General features: G+C 48.3%; 1 protein-coding gene across 1 annotated transcript in view; it reads left to right on the forward strand.

Moving 5' to 3' along the window:
• Positions 1–18,967, forward strand: part of LOC115081114 (extracellular calcium-sensing receptor-like) — a 41,842-nt gene extending 22,875 nt beyond the window's left edge. Inside the window, exon 5 of the mRNA XM_029585626.1 lies at positions 18,045–18,967. Coding sequence (XP_029441486.1) covers positions 18,045–18,967 — 923 coding nt within the window. The remainder of the gene's footprint in view (positions 1–18,044) is intronic.
• The last annotated feature ends 241 nt before the right edge of the window (positions 18,968–19,208 follow it).

The following is a 19,208-nucleotide window of genomic DNA, read 5'->3' on the forward strand; positions in this document are numbered from 1 at the left end:
TATTGTATTGTATGTATTTATTATGTGATCTCAGAGGAGACCTATGAGGTCTTGGAAGCTAACAAGCAATCTATATCTAAAATATGCATGGTGAAGATTGTCTGGTGGAGGAGGAGGGGTCTGTACAGGGTGCATGGATACACTGGAAGTCACCAGGGAGCGCTGTTCATCATCTGTCACGCATACTATGCAAAGCTGCACATCCCTGGAAAACACAGAGGCAACAACTGGTAGAGTAAAGGGGCCTGGAAGGCTATGAGATGAATTTTAAGACCCGCGTACATGTGCACATGTTTGCCAGCTCGCCCACATGGACACGGCAATTTTATAACATACATGCGCATATGCGTGTATATGTGAACCTGTCATAAAATCAGCTATATGCGCATACATGTGCACATGACTTTATATTGACGTGCGCATGTGTGCACAAATGCTGCCTCGATCACGTAAGTGGGGGGATTTTAGTACATTCATGCGCTGTCGCAAATACCTGCCTCCCCAGTTCTTTCCCAGTAAAGGAGAGGACTTCCTAAACCCCCTAGCGAACTTCCTCACGTTTACCCTATTAGCCCCAAGCCTTACAACCCCACTAAGTTTTTGTTATTTTCTTACTTATACGCCATTCCTAGCAGAAGTAAAGTTACGCAGTAGGGGACCCCGGCACGTGCTCGAGCACATAAATACTTACTCACAGACTTCATATTAAAGACTCGGCCTGCCCATGCTCCACCCCTTTCTTGATCTTTTTCATTTGTGTGCATACCAGGAGATACACGCATACTTGCGCGGTTTTTTAAACCTGCGCGTTGCACGCCAGACCAAGTCACACACATCTCCCGGCTTTGCCATGTGTAGCATTTTTAAAATCCGCTAGCAAATGAAAGAGGATGAATGCAGACTCACAAGTGTGCGGGGGGATATGGAGGAGAGTGCTAGGTTCAAGTGTAATTATTTCCCACTGAAGTTTCAATAGGTGTCAGCTAACTTATCTGGCTAACGTAGCCTACCACCCAGCTGAATATATCTGGCTAGCTTTAGGACACCTCTATGGAGGGACAAGTGTTAGCTGGATAACTTATCTGGCTAACTCACCTCTCCCCGTGACGCCCATTCTCTTCCCTCCACTTAGGAGGATAAATAATTTAAAGTGAATTTGAAAAGCCCGTTGCGTGCTGAAATTATCTTCAAAGCTCCGAAATGCACACAGAACTTGGGCTGCACGCACATCTCACAGAGATTCAAAAAGGGGTGGGGGTGGGCGTAGTCTGGGCGGGGCATGTGTGCTCCGGGGCAGATCCAAAAGATGTGCATGTCAATACTTACACACCTGCTTGCACACCCAGGTCCCATGCTGTGTAATTTTACTTCTGCTATGGAAGAGGTTTAACTTACAAATAACAAAAATAGCCATTTCTCATGGGTTTAAAGGGACTGAGGAAACTGGGGGGAGTGCAGGCTATTAAACCAGGGGGGCTTGGAGGACTTAGCTTGTAACTGGTTGCACTGGCAATGGTGCGGATGAGCGCCCATTATGAAATACCCTCACTTACATGGTAGAAATGGGATTTACGCACCTAAGCGTGCACCCACTTACAACTGAGCAGACGTGTGTGCGACCTGTGTATTTTATAGCATGCGCGTGTATGCACCTGCAAGTTATACAATTGCCACACCCCTGGGCTCCGCTTTGTAACCGTCTTAAAGGTGAATTTTAAAAGCCTGGCACACACATTAATTAGAGGATGAACTAATAAGTCAGGCTTGTTCATCGAGTGGATTTGAAAAGCCACCTGAATCCGTGTAAATCTCCAGGAATGCACGCATCAAAGTTTTCCAAAAAGGGCAGCACGTGGGCATGGTCTGGGTAGGGAATGGGTGTTTTGGAGCAAGGATCAGAGATGTTCACATAAATACTTACGTGGCTGGGCACACGCCCAGATCCCCTGCCCTGTAAGTTTACTTCTGCTATGGAGGAGGGGTAAATTATAATATAAAGAAAAATAGGCAGATCTGCGGGGTTTTAATGGTCGGGGTTAACTGGGGAGAGTGAAGACTATTAAACTTGGAAGACTTACCCTTTAATTGGGTGAACTGGGGATAAACTGGTTTAACTGGCAATGGTGTCAGCGCATGCCATGTTAAAATCCCCTGATGTATACAGTAGTTGTTAAGGCATTTAGTGTAGCTGGGTTTAAAGGAAAATTAGTTTCTTACGTGATAATTTTCGTTCCTGTAGTACCAAGGATCAGTCCAGATACCTGGGTTGTGACTCCGCACCAGCAGATGGAGACAGAGCAAGACTTGTCGGGCACCCCTACATATAGTAAGGCGCCACCCACAGCTCCTCAGTCTTACGGAATGTCAAAGCAAATTGAAAGAACCAAACTAACTAACTAACTATACCGCCCCAAACCAGGGCCGATTCACGAAACCCCCCAGCTGGATCAGAACTCCCAGAACCAGAGGACCAACAACTTACAATTAACCTTCAAGCTTAACCGAGCGGACTCTCCTTATCGGCTAAAAACAAAAACACAACACAGACTACTCGGGCGGGATCCTGGACTGATCCTTGGTACTACAGGAACGAAAATTATCAGGTAAGAAACTAATTTTCCTTTCCCTGTACGTACCAGGATCAGTCCAGACACCTGGGATGTACCAGAGCTGAATTACTGAGGGTGGGAGCCAGAGAGTCCCGCTCGCAGCACTCTCTCTCCGAAGCCCCCCGAATCCAGGCCCTGAACATCCAGCCGGTAGTGTCTAGCGAAAGTATGCAATGACTTCCAAGTCGCCGCTCTGCAAATGTCTTGCGGCGACACTTGCGAAGATTCCGCCCATGAGGCAGCGTGGGATCGTGTCGAGTGAGCCCGAAGGCCCACCAGTACCATTTTCCCTTTCAGGATGTACGTTGAAGCAATGGTCTCCTTGAGCCAACGCGCAATCGTGGTCCGGGAAGCTGCACCGCCCCTTCTTGGGCCCGACCACAAGACAAAAATGTGGTCCGAGACCCGAAAAGCGTTCGTTACTTCCATATAACGAAGCAGAACCCTGCGGACATCAAGCTTCCTCAACAGCTTAGCATCAGGACCAGGGTGCTCCCCCTCCGGAAAAGCGGGCAGCTCGACCGTCTGGTTCATATGAAAAGCCGACACCACCTTCGGAAGAAAGGAGGGAACCGTCCTTAGGGAAACACCTGAATCCGAGAAGCGTAAGAATGGCTCCCTGCAAAACAACGCCTGCAGTTCCGAGACTCGCCTCGCCGACGCGATTGCCACGAGAAACACCGCTTTGAACGTAAGATCTTTCAGCGTAGATCGCTTGATGGGCTCAAAGGGCGACGTGCACAGAGCCGAAAGCACCCAATTGAGATTCCAGGACGGACAAGGATGACGCAACGGAGGACGCAAGTGCTTAGCTCCCCGAAGAAAATGCACCACATCCGGATGATGGGCGAGGGACGTACCATGCACCTTTCCCCTGAGACAACCAAGCGCCGCCACCTGGACCCTAAGGGTACTACAAGATAAACCTTTTGCAAGCCCTGTCTGAAGAAAAGCGAGGACATCAGGCACGGATGGTAACACAGGATTCACCTTACGAGATCTACACCAATCCTCAAACACCGCCCAAACCTGAACATAGGCGAAGGACGTGGAACGCTTCCTAGAACTCAGCAAAGTGGCTACCACCGCATCCGAATACCCCTTATTCTTCAACCGTTTCCTCTCAAAAGCCAAGCCGCGCGACAGAAGTGATCCGCATCCTCCAAACAGACGGGTCCTTGACGGAGGAGTGCTGCCGCCCCTCGAAACTGTTGAGGGGGCTCCCTTGCCAACTGCAGGAGGTCCGCGAACCAAGGACGCCTTGGCCACTCCGGCGCCACCAGGAGCACATCCGCCGGATGCTTCTCTATTCGACGAAGAACCTTGCCTATCAGGGGCCAAGGAGGGAACACATACAGAAGAACGTCTGTTGGCCATGGGAGAACCAGAGCATCTACCCCTTCGGCCCCTCGCTCTCTCCTGCGGCTGAAAAACCGTGGAGCCTTGGCATTCTGAGCGGTGGCCATCAGGTCCATGCGTGGTGTTCCCCACCTTTTGCAGATGAGTTGATAAGCAACCTCCGTCAGCTCCCATTCTCCTGGGTCCAACCGATGCCGACTGAGGAAATCCACCTGGACATTGTCTACTCCGGCGATGTGAGACGCCGCGATGTCGCTAAGATTTATTTCCACCCAGTGTATTAACTGCTGCGCCTGTTCCGCGACAGCCCGGCTCCTCGTTCCTCCTTGGCGATTGATGTACGCTACTGTGGTCGCATTGTCCGACAACACTCTGACCGCTTTCCCCCGGATCAATGGGAGGAAGGAATGCAGCGCCAACGCGACCGCCCTGGTCTCCAAGCAATCGATGGACCACTGTGACTGAGCTTTGGACCACTGTCCCTGCACCGAGCGGCCCATGCAGACCGCTCCCCATCCAGACAAACTGGCATCCGTGGTGACTACTGTCCAGTTGGGTGTGAGCAGGGACACTCCCCGTGTCAGATTGGCGAAGCTGAGCCACCACTGCAGACTGGATCTCGCCAGCTCCGTGAGTGGGAGGTGGAGGTGAAATTCCTCCGACACCGGCCGCCATCGGGAGAGCAATGCGGATTGCAATGGACGTAGATGAGCGAAAGCCCAGGGCACCAACGCGAGCGTTGACGCCATCAATCCCAATACCATCAGGTAATCGCAAACCTGAGGAATCCGCAGGGACAATAAACGGCATACTTGACCCTGAAGCTTGCATACACGCTCCTTGGACAGAAACACCCTGCCTCGTTTCGTGTCGAACAGCGCTCCCAGGTATTCCAGGGCCTGGGTGGGAACCAGCCGACTTTTGGCGAGATTGACCACCCATCCGAGAGAGCACAAAAGCTGCAGGACCCTGTCGATGGCCTGTCGGCACTGCCTTTCGGATTTGGCCCGGATGAGCCAATCGTCCAAATAGGGGTGTACCAAGAACCCCTCCCTCCGAAGCTCGGCCGCCACCACCACCATTACCTTCGTGAATGTCCGCGGAGCGGTGGCGAGGCCGAAGGGGAGAGCCTTGAACTGATAGTGTCTGCCCAGGATACAAAACCGCAGCAACCGCTGATGAGACGGCTGGATGCCGATGTGAAGGTAAGCCTCCGTGAGGTCCAAGGACGCCAGGAATTCTCCCGGTCGAACCGAGGCTATCACTGACCGGATCGTCTCCATTTTGAAGCGTGGCACGCGAAGACATCTGTTGACTCCTTTGAGGTCGAGGATGGGTCTGAAAGTGCCCTCCTTCTTTGGCACGATGAAGTAAATGGAGTACCTGCCCCGACGCTGCTGCTCCGGGGGTACGGGTATTATCGCGCCCAGGTCTTCTAGCCGTCGCAGCGTATCCTGGACTGCCATCCACTTGCTGGACCCCTTGCAAGGAGAGACCAGAAATTTTTCCGCCGGGATTCGAGCAAAATCTAAAGCGTAACCTTGTCTTATCACGCTGAGGACCCACTGGTCCGTCGTTATTCTGGTCCATTCCCCGTAAAAACGAGACAACCGGGCTCCCACCTCTGGCACCCGCGACGGAGCCGGAGGAGGGGAATGGACCTGCTGCATTTCATTGAGAGGCTTTTGGACCCGATCCCGACGCGTGACCGTCCCGTCTCCCAAACTTTTTCCCCCGAAAGGACTGAGACCACGACGGCGATCTCGAGGAGCCAGATCGGTAGGAGAACCCTGACGATCTCTGCGGCCGCGATTTTCTGGACCCTCAGAAACGGGCCCTGATGGAAAAAGATGCTTGGGAACGGTGCCTGTCCTCTGGAAGCTTGAAAGCCCTGTTTTCTCCTTGCGACTGCATCAGGTCGTCTAGTTGTTTACCAAACAACAATTTCCCCTTAAACGGGAGCGAGCCAAGATGAGCCTTCGATGACCCATCCGCCGCCCAATTGCGGAGCCAAAGAAGCCGGCGTGCCGAAACCGCCGAAACCATGGCCGTAGCCGAGGTCCGCAGTAGGTCATGCATAGCATCCGCGCTGTACGCGATCACCGCCTCCAAGTGGTCAGCCTGTGCCGCCTCTTCTCCCGAGAGACCAGCATTGGCCTGAAGCACCTGAGCCCAGCGCAAACCTGCCCGCAAAGCAAAGTTACTACAGATAGCCGCACGGACCCCCAGGGCCGAAGCCTCGAACACCTTTTTAAGCTGGACCTCTAGTTTTCGATCCTGAATATCCTTAAGGGCCGTTGCACCTGTGACCGGTATCGTGGACCGTTTCGTGACCGCGGACACCGCCGCATCCACTCTAGGGAAACAAAGCAGTTCCAGCGCGTTGTCCGGCAATGGATACAGCTTATCCATAGCTTTACTCACCTTAAGGCCCAACTCCGGGGTATCCCATTCCCGGAAGAGGATATCGGTCGCCGAGAAGTGAAATGGAAAAGCCACAGCCGGCCCCGTAAGGCCCAACAGCACCGGATCCATCTTGGCATCTGTTCGAGACCCCACCGGAGGAGTGTCCACTCCCACTTCCCGCAGGATAGCCGGGATAAGCGGCGCCAGTTCCTCCTTCCGGAACAAGCGCACAACTTTGGGGTTGTCACCTTCCACCGCTGGTGTTGCTTTGGCGGTCCCCGTATGCACCGCCTCCTCTTTGGGTGGACCCCCGGTACTCCCCGGGGCCCCTACGTCCTGTTCTTCCTCCACTGACGAGGCCGAATCCGAGTCGGTGCCCTGGGGGATTCCCCGTAAGGGCCGGTGCTATCTGGGCGGGTCCACGGGTCTCCGGGGACCCTCCCCCGCCCTCTTCTTCCGGGGTTCCAATCGGCCTATGGCCGTTCTTCCTCTCTTTCTTTTAGTCTTCTTATATTTCAAAGTTTTCTGCAGCAAAACTGCAAAATCTGAGGAAATGGAGGCCTCCGAATCAGATGAGGCCTCCTCTGAACTCTGATTCGCTGGCGAAGCAGCCCCCCCCCCCCCCCCCCCCGGGTGGCCCGCTGCTGTGGGGAAAGCACTGGAGGGAGGCCGGCAACTCCTGCGGCCTACCTCGTGGCTTCCCTCACCGTTTCTAAAATGGCCGCCGTTCCCGCGCTGAGCGGGAACGGCTCAGCACTGACTACCTCTTGCGGCCCATCGCTCGCCGGCGATCACACCGGCCGAGGCCGGACCCCCCGACCGACCTCGGACGGCCCCTCGTTGCCCGACACACAGCTGGAGCAGATTCCCTCACGGGACACCCGCGAGCACGCCGAGCCGCACGCGCGGCAGGAAGCCCCCCTCGGCATGAGCACTGACTCGGCGCACAGCCGCGACTAAACACAATACTCAAAATTAATTAAAATTTCAAATCGGCGGCTCTACACGGCGAAAAACGGCCCCCCTACCCCCCCCCCCCCCCCGCGACCAAAACGGAGCGAGAGGACAGCGAGCCGGCGAACAAAAACAAACACACTGCTTTTTTTTTTTTTTTTTTTACTACCTGCCGCTGACCCTGGTCCTGATTCTTCTGCTCCAGCGGGGGTGAGTGAACCGGGCTCCCCGGTGTCACCCCCAACGCTGCTGCCAGAAAAGGCCGGGTCCTCAACCCTCAGCAGCGGCCTCAACCAGGGGGGGATGGTCCCCTCAGAACCTTGCAACCCCCCTGGGAGGCTTTAAGGACTCGGGCACCTTCTTCTTCTGACTTGCTGCTTTTAATAATTTTTTTTTTTTTTTTAAACAACCAGAAAACCCTGACTAGCTACACGAACTAACCAGGAACTACCAGAGACTGTGGGTGGACCTGCCCCATCTGCTGGAGACAGAGAAAGACTGTGGAGCTGTGGGTGGCGCCTTACTATATGTAGGGGTGCCCGACAAGTCTTGCTCTGTCTCCATCTGCTGGTGCGCAGTCACAACCCAGGTGTCTGGACTGATCCTGGTACGTACAGGGAAAATGGTTTGGATAATTTCCTGGAAGAGAATCCCATAAACTGCTTTTAATCAATAGGGATTAGCCACTCTTTGTTACCAGCATTAGTAGCTTGTGATCTTTTTAATGTTTGGGAACTAGCCAGGAAATTGTGACTTGGATTGGCCACTTTTGGAAACAGGATAGTGTCTTGATGGACACTTGGTCTGACCAGGTATGGCGTATCTTATGTTCTTATGTAACTGGGATTTGCACACACATGCGTGTGCCCCCCTCCCCCCACACACACTTAAAATTTGGTGCACATGTGCATATGGCAAGACTATTTTATATCATGTGCATATGTTATAAAATGAGGATTAGACGCCACGGTCTTTTTCAAAACTTTATTGAAGTGGAGACTTATATATTCTTAAGACCCAATATATACGTCTAAACTTCAATAAAGTTTTGAAAAAGACCGTGGTGTCTAATTCTTGTTTTCTTCCTGATGGCTTTCTTAGACCACCTACCTTCATGCTTTTTAGGACCTATGTTATAAAATGGCCATATCCCTGGGTGAAGGCTGACGCTCACACTCATATGTGCACTCACACGCTGGTTTGAAAGTTACCATACATGTATTTATACAGCTAAGTGGTGGTCACTGACAGTAGCTGAATATTTAAAACAAACTACTTAGCCATATACATTGGAACTTATCTGGCTATAGGGATGTGCAGCCAAAAAGTTTTCGTTGCATTCGTGATTCGGATTCGTCGGGGCGCAAATGCGTTACATTCGGCCGTAAGGCGCCCCGATGTGTTAATACGGCGAGTTAAATTTGTGTCCCAGCTAAAATTAAAATTAACTACAACCCCCCACCCTCCTGACCCCCCCAAGACTTACCAAAACTCCCTGGTGGTCCAGCGTGGAATCCAGAAGCTATCCTTGCACTCGTTTGCCGGTTTCATCATGGCGCCGATAGCCTGTGTCACAGGGGCTACCAGGGCCATTGGTCAGCCCCTGTCACATAGTCACCGGTGCCATCTTCTGCTCCTACCATGTGACAGGGGCTGACCAATGGCACTGGTAGCCCCTGTGACATAGTATGGGCAAAGGCTATCGGCGCCATTTTGAGTCCTGGCATCGGACGGCCGGCGTGCAGATGGTCGCTCCGGGACCCCCGTTGGACCCACAGGGACGTTTGTCCAGCTTGGGGGGGCCTCCTGACCCCCACAAGACTTGCCAAAAGTCCAGCGGGGGTCCAGGAGCGACCACCTGCACGCCGGCCGTCCGATGCCAGGACTCAAAAAGGCGCCGTTCGCCTTTGCCCTCACTATGTCACACATAGTGAGGGCAAAGGCGATCGGCACCATTTTGAGTATTGGCATCGGCCGGCCGGCGTGCAGGCGATCGGCGCCATTTTGAGTCCCGGACCCTAAAAATGAGTCAAAGTGGGAGCTAGCCAGTTCTTCGCCGCTGGTAGCCCGCGGTCCCCCCGGGAGGAGCCCGTAGGGACCGTGGCCACTTGGGCTTAGGTGGGCCCTTGAAGGTGGAAGATCTGTCAAATGAGTCTGAGATTGACTACCAGAGAGTCGCCATTCATCAGTCCGAAGTCACACGTCAAAGACTCACTGCTTGTCAGTCCAAAGTCACAGGCCAAGAATCACCACTTGCCAGTCCAAAGTTGATGCCGAAGAATCAATCAAGAGGAAGCAGGAACCCAAGGCACCAGGTGACTTACCAAAGTGAGCAGACTCGTTGCCAAGTCAAAGGATAAGAAGAGGAAGCCGCCTTAAATACCTCCCTAACCCTGACCTATCTGCTGCAGCTGAGCCTGGTTAAGGTGACGAGGTCCCTTAAATGAGAACAGAAGGCGTGGCCTCTTTCCTAAGAACAGGGCAGCCGGAGGACATCCCTGGAATCATGCAGTGCGGCCCGATGCCATGAAGAGAAGCCCGGGGGACACACACCCCCTTGCCGGAGACACCGTCGGAGCGCGGCCCAGTGTCGGCGGCCAGTGCCACGGAGAAGGCCAGAGACATGCCTCAGGGGTTCCCTTCACCTGCACGCCGACGCCGACGACAGCCTGGGAGCAGGCAGGAGAGGTAGGTGGGGCTAGCCGCAGCCGGCCGCGGATAGGAGATATAACAATAATACATTTATAAGATAAGGACATTTGTAAACTAAGCATCTGAGATATCTTGTCCCACACCTCACTCCAAAAGGAATAAATATGAGAACAATGAAACAACATATGAGAAAGAGTTGCTTTAGGCTTGCCACACAACCAGCATGAGTGCAACGAAGATAACTTCGCTCTGTATAAAGACCATGGAGTCCAAGTGGTGTGGTGCGCTAAAAAAAAGGGATTGTGTTACTTGAGAGGAAAGAGAAGGCTGGATAACAAACGACCAAAACCTGGGCCATGGAAAATCTGTGGGTAGAGAGAGGTCTTGTGACCATGTTCACTCCAAGACATGGCACCTTTTAAACTAAGTTTAAGATATTTATAAATGGCAGAAGCCATATGCTTGTAAGAAAGGAAAAGTTGGGCAAGAGAAAGCAATTGTGGAGGGCTAGCGAGGAGGTCCAAGTGTAACATATGAACACAATGCTGAAACTTTAGATAGCAATAGAACTGGGAAGCATGTAAACCATACATAGACATCGGTTGGGAGAATGAGTGCCAACTGGACCCAGATACTAGTTGGCTTAGAGACCAGATACCAACTTGAATTCAAGGAATCCAAGTAGTAGGTTGTTTACTAATCAAAAAATGAGTTATGCCAAATACGAGTCAAAGAGGAAGAGCCCCACGGTGTAGTTAAGTGCTCCAAAGTGGATTCTAGATAGTGAAACACAGAGCAAGAAGCATAAATGGTGGGGTAAATTCAGAAATGGAAAAATTACCAAAAGCCCAGGAGTCCAAAAAGAGGGAGAGGATGTACAAAATCTACTTCAATATCATGCCAAATCTGTTTTGTAACATCGGGAACATGACCTGCCAATCAGGCAGTAGCTTGGCGTAAAATGAATGCTGAATGATACACTCTAAAATCAGGAAACTTTACACCACCAGTATCCCTAGGTAGTTTAAGTATGGATAGAGCACGCTGTGGAGCCTTATGCGTCCACAAAAATAAAGAGAGCATTCTAATCAAGCCGATATAAAATCTTATATTAAAAAAAATAGTAAGCATATGAAGTAATAAATTAATTTTAGGCACTATGACCATTTTGATAATATCCAAACAGCCCCACCAAGAAAGATGTATGTGAAACCATCTATTAGTAAGCTCAGATACCGTTGCACATATTTTATCTGTAGCTTTAGCAATAGTTTGAGCAAGTGTAGGATAGAAATACATACCAAGATTCTTTAAACCACTAGTAACGCATTGAAAGTAGAAAAAGTAGAGGCCAAAGAAGTCAAATGGATATTAAGAGGCATCATCTCAGATTTGCTCCAGTTAACATGATAGCCAAAAATAAGAGAGAAGGAGGAAATATATCGAATAATGTGAGGTAATAGTATCTCAGGTTGAGAAACATATAAAATTAAATCATCAGCATAAGCCAATAATTTATATTCCATGTCATTACAAGTAAGACCATAAACATATGGGTTTTGTCATAAAGCAAGCAATAAATGTTCCAATTAAAGGTTGAATAAATAGGAAGAAAGTGAGCAGTCTTGCCTCGTTCCTCTGTGCAATATAAACGAGTCAGAAGATGCTCCATCAATTGAAATAGATGAGGTAGGCAAGTAATAAAGAGAGTTAATATAGAAAATGAAAGGAGCACCACAACCAAACCAGCAAAGGACTTCAAACAAAAAATCCCATTCCACATGATCAAACGCTTTTTGAGCTCGAGGGATATGGCCACTAAAGGGGAAGACAAATTATTATAAATTTGAAGTATATCCACAAATAAGCGGGAGTTATCTGTAATACATTGACCTTTCATAAAACCAGATTGAGTTGGGTGTATAAGCTTATCCAGAACCTGTTCCAGATGGGAGGATAATATTTTAGCTAATATCTTGTAATCAGTGTTAAAGAGATGAGTCGATAATTATCAGGAGATAGTGGATCCCGATTTAGTTTAGGGAAAAAAACACAATTTTAGCTTCATTAAAGCAAGAAGAAGTTGGATCCTGGGTTCACATATTCAAAAATAAAGCATACAACTTAGGAACCAAGAGGGAAGAGAACGCCTTATAAAATTTGAGCGAAAAGCCATCGAAACCCAGAGCCTTACCCACTTGTAGAGCAAATAGAGCTTTCATCACTTCAGAGACAGTTAAAGGCACATTCAAGTGGGCACTCTCTAGAGATGATAAAGTAGGATGAGTCAAATTAGAGAGGAACTTAGTAATTAAAATGGGATCATGCTGTGATTCAGAGGAATACAAATCTTTATAGAAATCATGAAATTGGCATAAAATCTCTTCCCTCTTATGTTCCTTCAGCCCCTGTAAATAAGTAGCCAAAAGTCACCCAGACTTGTTGTTTTCTGCATAGTAGCAGCAGTTTTGGAGGAAAATGGATTTACCCGCAGAAGCACTTAAAAGTTTATTGTAGCGATATTTGAGTTTATATAAGGAAGCAAGAACACTGTTATTCCAGGTAGATATATGCAGAGATTCCACGTGGCTGATCTGAGCTTCTAAATCAAGTAATTCACTAGACCTAATTTGTTTAAGGTGCACAGAATAACTGATAATCATACCCCTACAAGTGGCCTTAAAAGCTTGCCAAACAATAAGAACATAAGAAAATGCCATACTGGGTCAGACCAAGGGTCCATCAAGCCCAGCATCCTGTTTCCAACAGTGGCCAATCCAGGCCATAAGAACCTGGCAAGTACCCAAAAACTAAGTCTATTCCATGTAACCATTGCTAATGGCAGTGGCTATTCTCTAAGGGGTAGATTTTCAGACGAGCGCGAACAGCCTACTTTTGTTTGCGCTCCAGGCGCAAACAAAAGTACGCTGGATTTTAGTAGATACGCGCGGAGCCGCGCGTATCCACTAAAATCCTGGATCGGCGCGCGCAAGGCTATCGATTTTGTATAGCCTGCGCGCGCCGAGCCGCGCTACCCTCCCCCCGTTCCCTCCAAGGCCGCTCCGAAATCGGAGCGGCCTTGGAGGGAACTTTCCTTTGCCCTCCCCTCACCTTCCCCTCCCTTCCCCTACCTACCCCACCCGCCCGGCCCTGTCTACACCCCCCCCTTACCTTTGTCGGGGGATTTACGCCTCCCGGAGGGAGACGTAAATCCCCGCGCGCCAGCGGGCCTGCTGCGCGCCGGGCCGCGACCTGGGGGTGGGTACGGAGGGCGCGGCCACGCCCCTGGGCCGTAGCCACGCCCCGTACCCGCCCCCAAAACGCTGCCGACACGCCCCCGGAACGCCGCGACGACCGGGCCCGCCCCCCGACACGCCCCCGACACGCCCCCCCTCCGAGAACCCCGGGACTTACGCGAGTCCCGGGGCTCTGCGCGCGCCGGGAGGCCTATGTAAAATAGGCTTCCCGGCGCGCAGGGCCCTGCTCGCCTAAATCCGCCCGGTTTTGGGCGGATTTAGGCGAGCAGGGCTCTGAAAATCTACCCCTAAGTGAACTTAATAGCAGGTAATGGACTTCTCCTCCAAGAACTTATCCAATCCTTTTTTAAACACAGCTATACTAACTGCACGAACCACATTTTCTGGCAACAAATTCCAGAGTTTAATTGTGCGTTGAGTAAAAAAGAACTTTCTCCGATTAGTTTTAAATGTGCCCCATGCTAACTTCATGGAGTGTCCCCTAGTCCTTCTACTATCCGAAAGAGTAAATAACCGATTCACATCTACCCGTTCTAGACCTCTCATGATTTTAAACACCTCTATCATATCCCCCCTCAGTCGTCTCTTCTCCAAGCTGAAAAGTCCTAACCTCTTTAGTCTTTCCTCATAGGGGAGTTGTTCCATTCCCCTTATCATTTTGGTAGCCCTTCTCTGTACCTTCTCCATCGCAATTATATCTTTTTTGAGATGCGGCGACCAGACTTGTACACAGTATTCAAGGTGCGGTCTCACCATGGAGCGATACAGAGGCATTATGACATTTTCCGTTTTATTCATCATTCCTTTTCTAATAATTCCCAACATTCTGTTTGCTTTTTTGACTGCCGCAGCACACTGAACCGACAATTTCAATGTGTTATCCACTATGACACCTAGATCTCTTTCTTGGGTTGTAGCACCTAATATGGAACCCAACATCGTGTAATTATAGCATGGGTTATTTTTCCCTATATGCATCACCTTGCACTTATCCACATTAAATTTCATCTGCCATTTGGATGCCCAATTTTCCAGTCTCACAAGGTCTTCCTGCAATTTATCACAATCTGCTTGTGATTTAACTACTCTGCACAATTTTGTGTCATCTGCAAATTTGATTATCTCACTCGTCGTATTTCTTTCCAGATCATTTATAAATATATTGAACAGTAAGGGTCCCAATACAGATCCCTGAGGCACTCCACTGTCCACTCCCTTCCACTGAGAAAATTGCCCATTTAATCCTACTCTCTGTTTCCTGTCTTTTAGCCAGTTTGCAATCCACGAAAGGACATCGCCACCTATCCCATGACTTTTTACTTTTCCTAGAAGCCTCTCATGAGGAACTTTGTCAAACGCCTTCTGAAAATCCAAGTATACTATATCTACCGGTTCACCTTTATCCACATGTTTATTAACTCCTTCAAAAAAGTGAAGTAGATTTGTGAGGCAAGACTTGCCCTGGGTAAAGCCATGCTGACTTTGTTCCATTAAACCCTGTCTTTCTATATGTTCTGTGATTTTGATGTTTAGAACACTTTCCACTATTTTTCCTGGCACTGAAGTCAGGCTAACCGGTCTGTAGTTTCCCGGATCGCCCCTGGAGCCCTTTTTAAATATTGGGGTTACATTTGCTATCCTCCAGTCTTCAGGTACAATGGATGATTTTAATGATAAGTTACAAATTTTTACTAATAGGTCTGAAATTTCATTTTTTAGTTCCTTCAGAACTCTGGGGTGTATACCATCCGGTCCAGGTGATTTACTACTCTTCAGTTTGTCAATCAGGCCTACCACATCTAATAGGTTCACCGTGATTTGATTCAGTCCATCTGGGTAAGGGAGTCTGGGTAAGGGAGTCTGAGGGACCTCATTAATAGGAAGAAAATCAGAAATGGTGGTCGATGTTTGAGAAATAAAAGATGAATCCTCCAACAAACCGCATTAACATGCCAGCTAGGGCTATCAGGTTATTTAAGGATCCATTGAAGGGAGAGAGAAAGCAAAGCATGATCTGAGAGCAAGATGGGAAAAGTTTTTGTCATATAAGCCAAATTTAAAAGATTTTTAGAAATTAAAAATAATCAATACAAGAGTAGGATTAATGAGGAAATGAAAAAAAGTGAAATCCTTTTCAGTGGAATGTAAGAGCCGCCAAAGATCCACCAAACCAGCCCCATAAAAAAGGCATCCAGATGAGAAAAAGAAAAAAGGAAAACAGTATATTCAACCCACCATGGCTGAAGAAGCAGGCAAAGAGGCCAAATAAGAATGCAGGTCATCTGGCGAATCATAGACTTTGGTAGAATTATTATGTTTGACCCTCATCCTGGCCGGATACAATAGGCCATATTTAGCACCAGCATCCCAAAGTTGAGGCCACAGCACCAAGAAAGTTCTTTTAATCTGTGCCGTCATTTTGGCCAAATCCGGCACAAAAAAAAAAAGCTTCAATGACACAAAATGAATTGACTGGCGCAATTTTGCAGCTTGTAAAATAGCCAAGGTGTGTTGGTAGTAGAGATGTGAATTATATCATATATCGTCTTAATGATCGATTTCGGCTGGGAGGGGGAGGGAATCGGATCGTTGCCGTTTGGGGTTTTAAAATATCGTTAAAATCGTGAAAATCGTGTAAATCGAAAACCGGCACACTAAAACATCCCTAAAACCCACCCCGACCCTTTAAAATAAATCCCCCACCCTCCCGAACCCCCCCCAAAATGCCTTAAATTACCTGGGGTCCAGTGGGGGGGAGGGCGGGAAAACCAGCACACTAAAACAACCGTAAAACCCACCCCGACCCTTTAAAATAAATCCCCCACCCTCCCGAACCCCCCCCCCAAATGCCTTAAATTACCTGGGGTCCAGCGGGGGTCCGGAACGACCTCCTGCGGTCGAATCGTGTTGTCTACGGCCGGCGCCATTTTCCAAAATGGCGGCGCAAAATGGCGCCGGCAAAATGGCGCCGGCCGTAGACAACACGATTAGACCGCAGGAGGTCGTTCCGGACCCCCGCTGGACTTTTGGCAAGTCTTGTGGGGGTCAGGAGGCCCCCCCAAGCTGGCCAAAAGTCCCTGGGGGTCCAGCGGGGTCCGGAAGCGATCTCCTGCCGCGAATCGTTTTTCCGTACAGAACATCTGCCGCTGAGGTTTCTGGGAAGGTGGCTGGATTCTAACAAATAAATCACAAAATTTCTTTAATTAAAATATTATGCATACAAATAAATCTATATATTCATAAATCAGAATCAGAAAACTATAAACATAAAGTTCAAGGCAAGCATGAACAATACATAATAACAATAATTAAATAATTACATATATCCAAGACAACCTACCCACCCACAACCCACCACACTTATTATAATACCAATACAACCCAAACAGACATAAATACAAAAAAACTCAGTAACATATAACAAAGGAAATATTACATAAAATAAATACATAAAAATCCAAACCCACCCAGTAAAAACCTATTTATTTATTTGTAGTTTTTTATACACCAATAACCATTTTCACATTGTATCGGTTTACAAGGAACATAGAGATAGAAAGGCAAATGCACGGCAGAACGAGTACATGGAACACAAAAGAATAAAATAAAATAAAATAAAATAAACTTTTATTACATAGTAATCAATAACATGGACTAGCTGGGAAACAGGAAAAATGAAAAACGGGAAACCGGTTAATAAGGTAGCATGGAGAGAAGGGTATTGGCATATGGGATGCATTACATAAAGTTGGGAGGGAGGAGAAACAAAAGGGAAGGGAGACTCGACTAACTACTGTTTGGAAGTCAGAGGTTAGTGGAGGAATAGTTCTATATCCTGTGGAGGTAAAGAGGAAACAAATCAATCTTGCTCTTGCAGTACATAATAGACATGTGATTCGGCCAAACCTTTTGGTTCGGCCTTCGTCATCTGCTCGCCACAGGAAATTTCGTTTTCCTGCGGTTCGGGATGATTTTTTTCGGCTGCCCCAAATTTCAGGGTTAGTGCGCACTAATCCCGAAAAACAAATTTTCACGAAATTTCAGGAAAATTCGCTTCAATTTTCGGGGTGGCCGAACCAGGGCAAATGCACATCCCTAATACATAAACACAGAATGGTTCAGTAGGAAATATACATTTAAAAGCCTCAATAGTTAATGTTCTTTCACAGCTCTTCAATGGCTTAGGGGCTACACTAACATTCCTGTCTCCAGGATTAGATACTCTGCCTGTATCTAATGACTCAGCCCTTTTCTGGCACCAGTTTTGTAACTCTGGAAGAAAATCCACAAGATAAAGAAAATGCAAGCAGAATGTGCAGGCCCCCACTGGCTCTGAGGCATACTCCCATCTCTGATTGGTTCAAGACAGGTCAGCAGGGATCCTAAAGGCTAAGCACTCTCAGCCTGACCATTAACCCTGTAGAGGCAGGTCTGCATTAAACCTGGCATAGTAACTGATTTCTGCACCTAAACTACAGTACCTGAGCTTTAGGATGGCATTGCAGGCACCACAGTAGCAGTTCATTAATCTCAAATCCAAAAAATACCCTCCCACTACAGAATCTCGCGGAATCAGGTGTTTGATCATATTGTGAGTCACTTGTTAGGGGTTAAAGTCCTGGTAGAAAGTAATCAGAGCCCAGCAATTTACTATCCCCCTCATACTTAAAACTCAACAAGTTCTGGCAAATCGTAGTTGGCAAAGGATAATGCCTCTGTAAAGATAAATCATGTTCACTTTCTCATTTTATTCCTGTAATGATTTTCCCTGATCTAAGCCACACATGGAATCTCTTTTTTCCTACAGATGCCACAGATTGCATGAAATGCCCTGATGACCAATGGCCCACCAAGAGAAATGACGGATGCCAGGAGAAGTCCATTGAGTTTCTGTCCTACCAAGAACCCCTGGGCATGATGCTTGCTGTTACCTCAGTGCTAGGAGCCCTGGTGCCAGCCGCTATACTTGCAGTTTTCATCTGGAAACACCACACTCCACTTGTGAAAGCGAATAATCGTGAACTGAGCTACCTCCTGCTATTGGCCCTTATCCTGTGTTTCGGCTGCTCATTAGTGTTCATTGGCCACCCCACAAACCCAGTCTGCATGGTGCGTCAGATTGCATTTGGTGTTGTATTCGTCATCTGCATCTCCTGCTTGTTGGCCAAGACCATCATAGTGACCATAGCCTTCAAGGCCACCAAGCCAAACAGCAATCTAAGGTCATGGGTAGGACCACAACTGCCCAGCACCTTGGTGTTAGCCTGCAGCCTGGTCCAAGTCCTCATCTGTGTCACTTGGTTGATCGTGGCTCCCCCGTTTTCCCAAATGAGCATGAAATCTCAGATGGGGAAGATAATCTTTGAATGCAACGAAGGGTCATTGATTGCATTCTGGTGCATGCTGGGATACATGGGGCTTTTGGCTTCTATCAGCTTCATTGTAGCTTTTTTAGCTAGAAGGTTACCCGACAGCTTTAATGAGGCTAAGTTCATCACCTTCAGCATGCTTATATTCATTGCTGTCTGGCTCTCTTTCATCCCTGCTTACCTAAGCACAAGAGGGAAATACACAGTGGCTGTGGAAATATTTGCAATATTGTCCTCCAGTGCTGGGTTGTTGGGTTGTATATTCTTCCCCAAATGTTATGTCATTCTAATCAGACCAGAGATGAACACCAAGGAATTCCTAATGGGTAAAACCACAGGGAACCTAAAAAATGCAAAGTAATTTTATTGTACCCCCATCGCTTCTACCAGTACTGCTACTACTTATCACTTCTATAGTGCTAATCAATGTACACAGTGCTGTGCAAAAACACATAAGAGATAGTCCCTGCTCCATAGAGCTTACAATCTAATCAAGACCAACATACAATGTAAAAGAAACATTGGGAATTTCATTTATTAAGAAAAGGGTTAAAATCAATAAAGCTGAAAGAGAAATTATCAGGTTGTAAAGGTGTAAAAGT

Source organism: Rhinatrema bivittatum, chromosome 19, assembly GCF_901001135.1.
Source record: "Rhinatrema bivittatum chromosome 19, aRhiBiv1.1, whole genome shotgun sequence".
NCBI lineage: Eukaryota > Metazoa > Chordata > Amphibia > Gymnophiona > Rhinatrematidae > Rhinatrema > Rhinatrema bivittatum.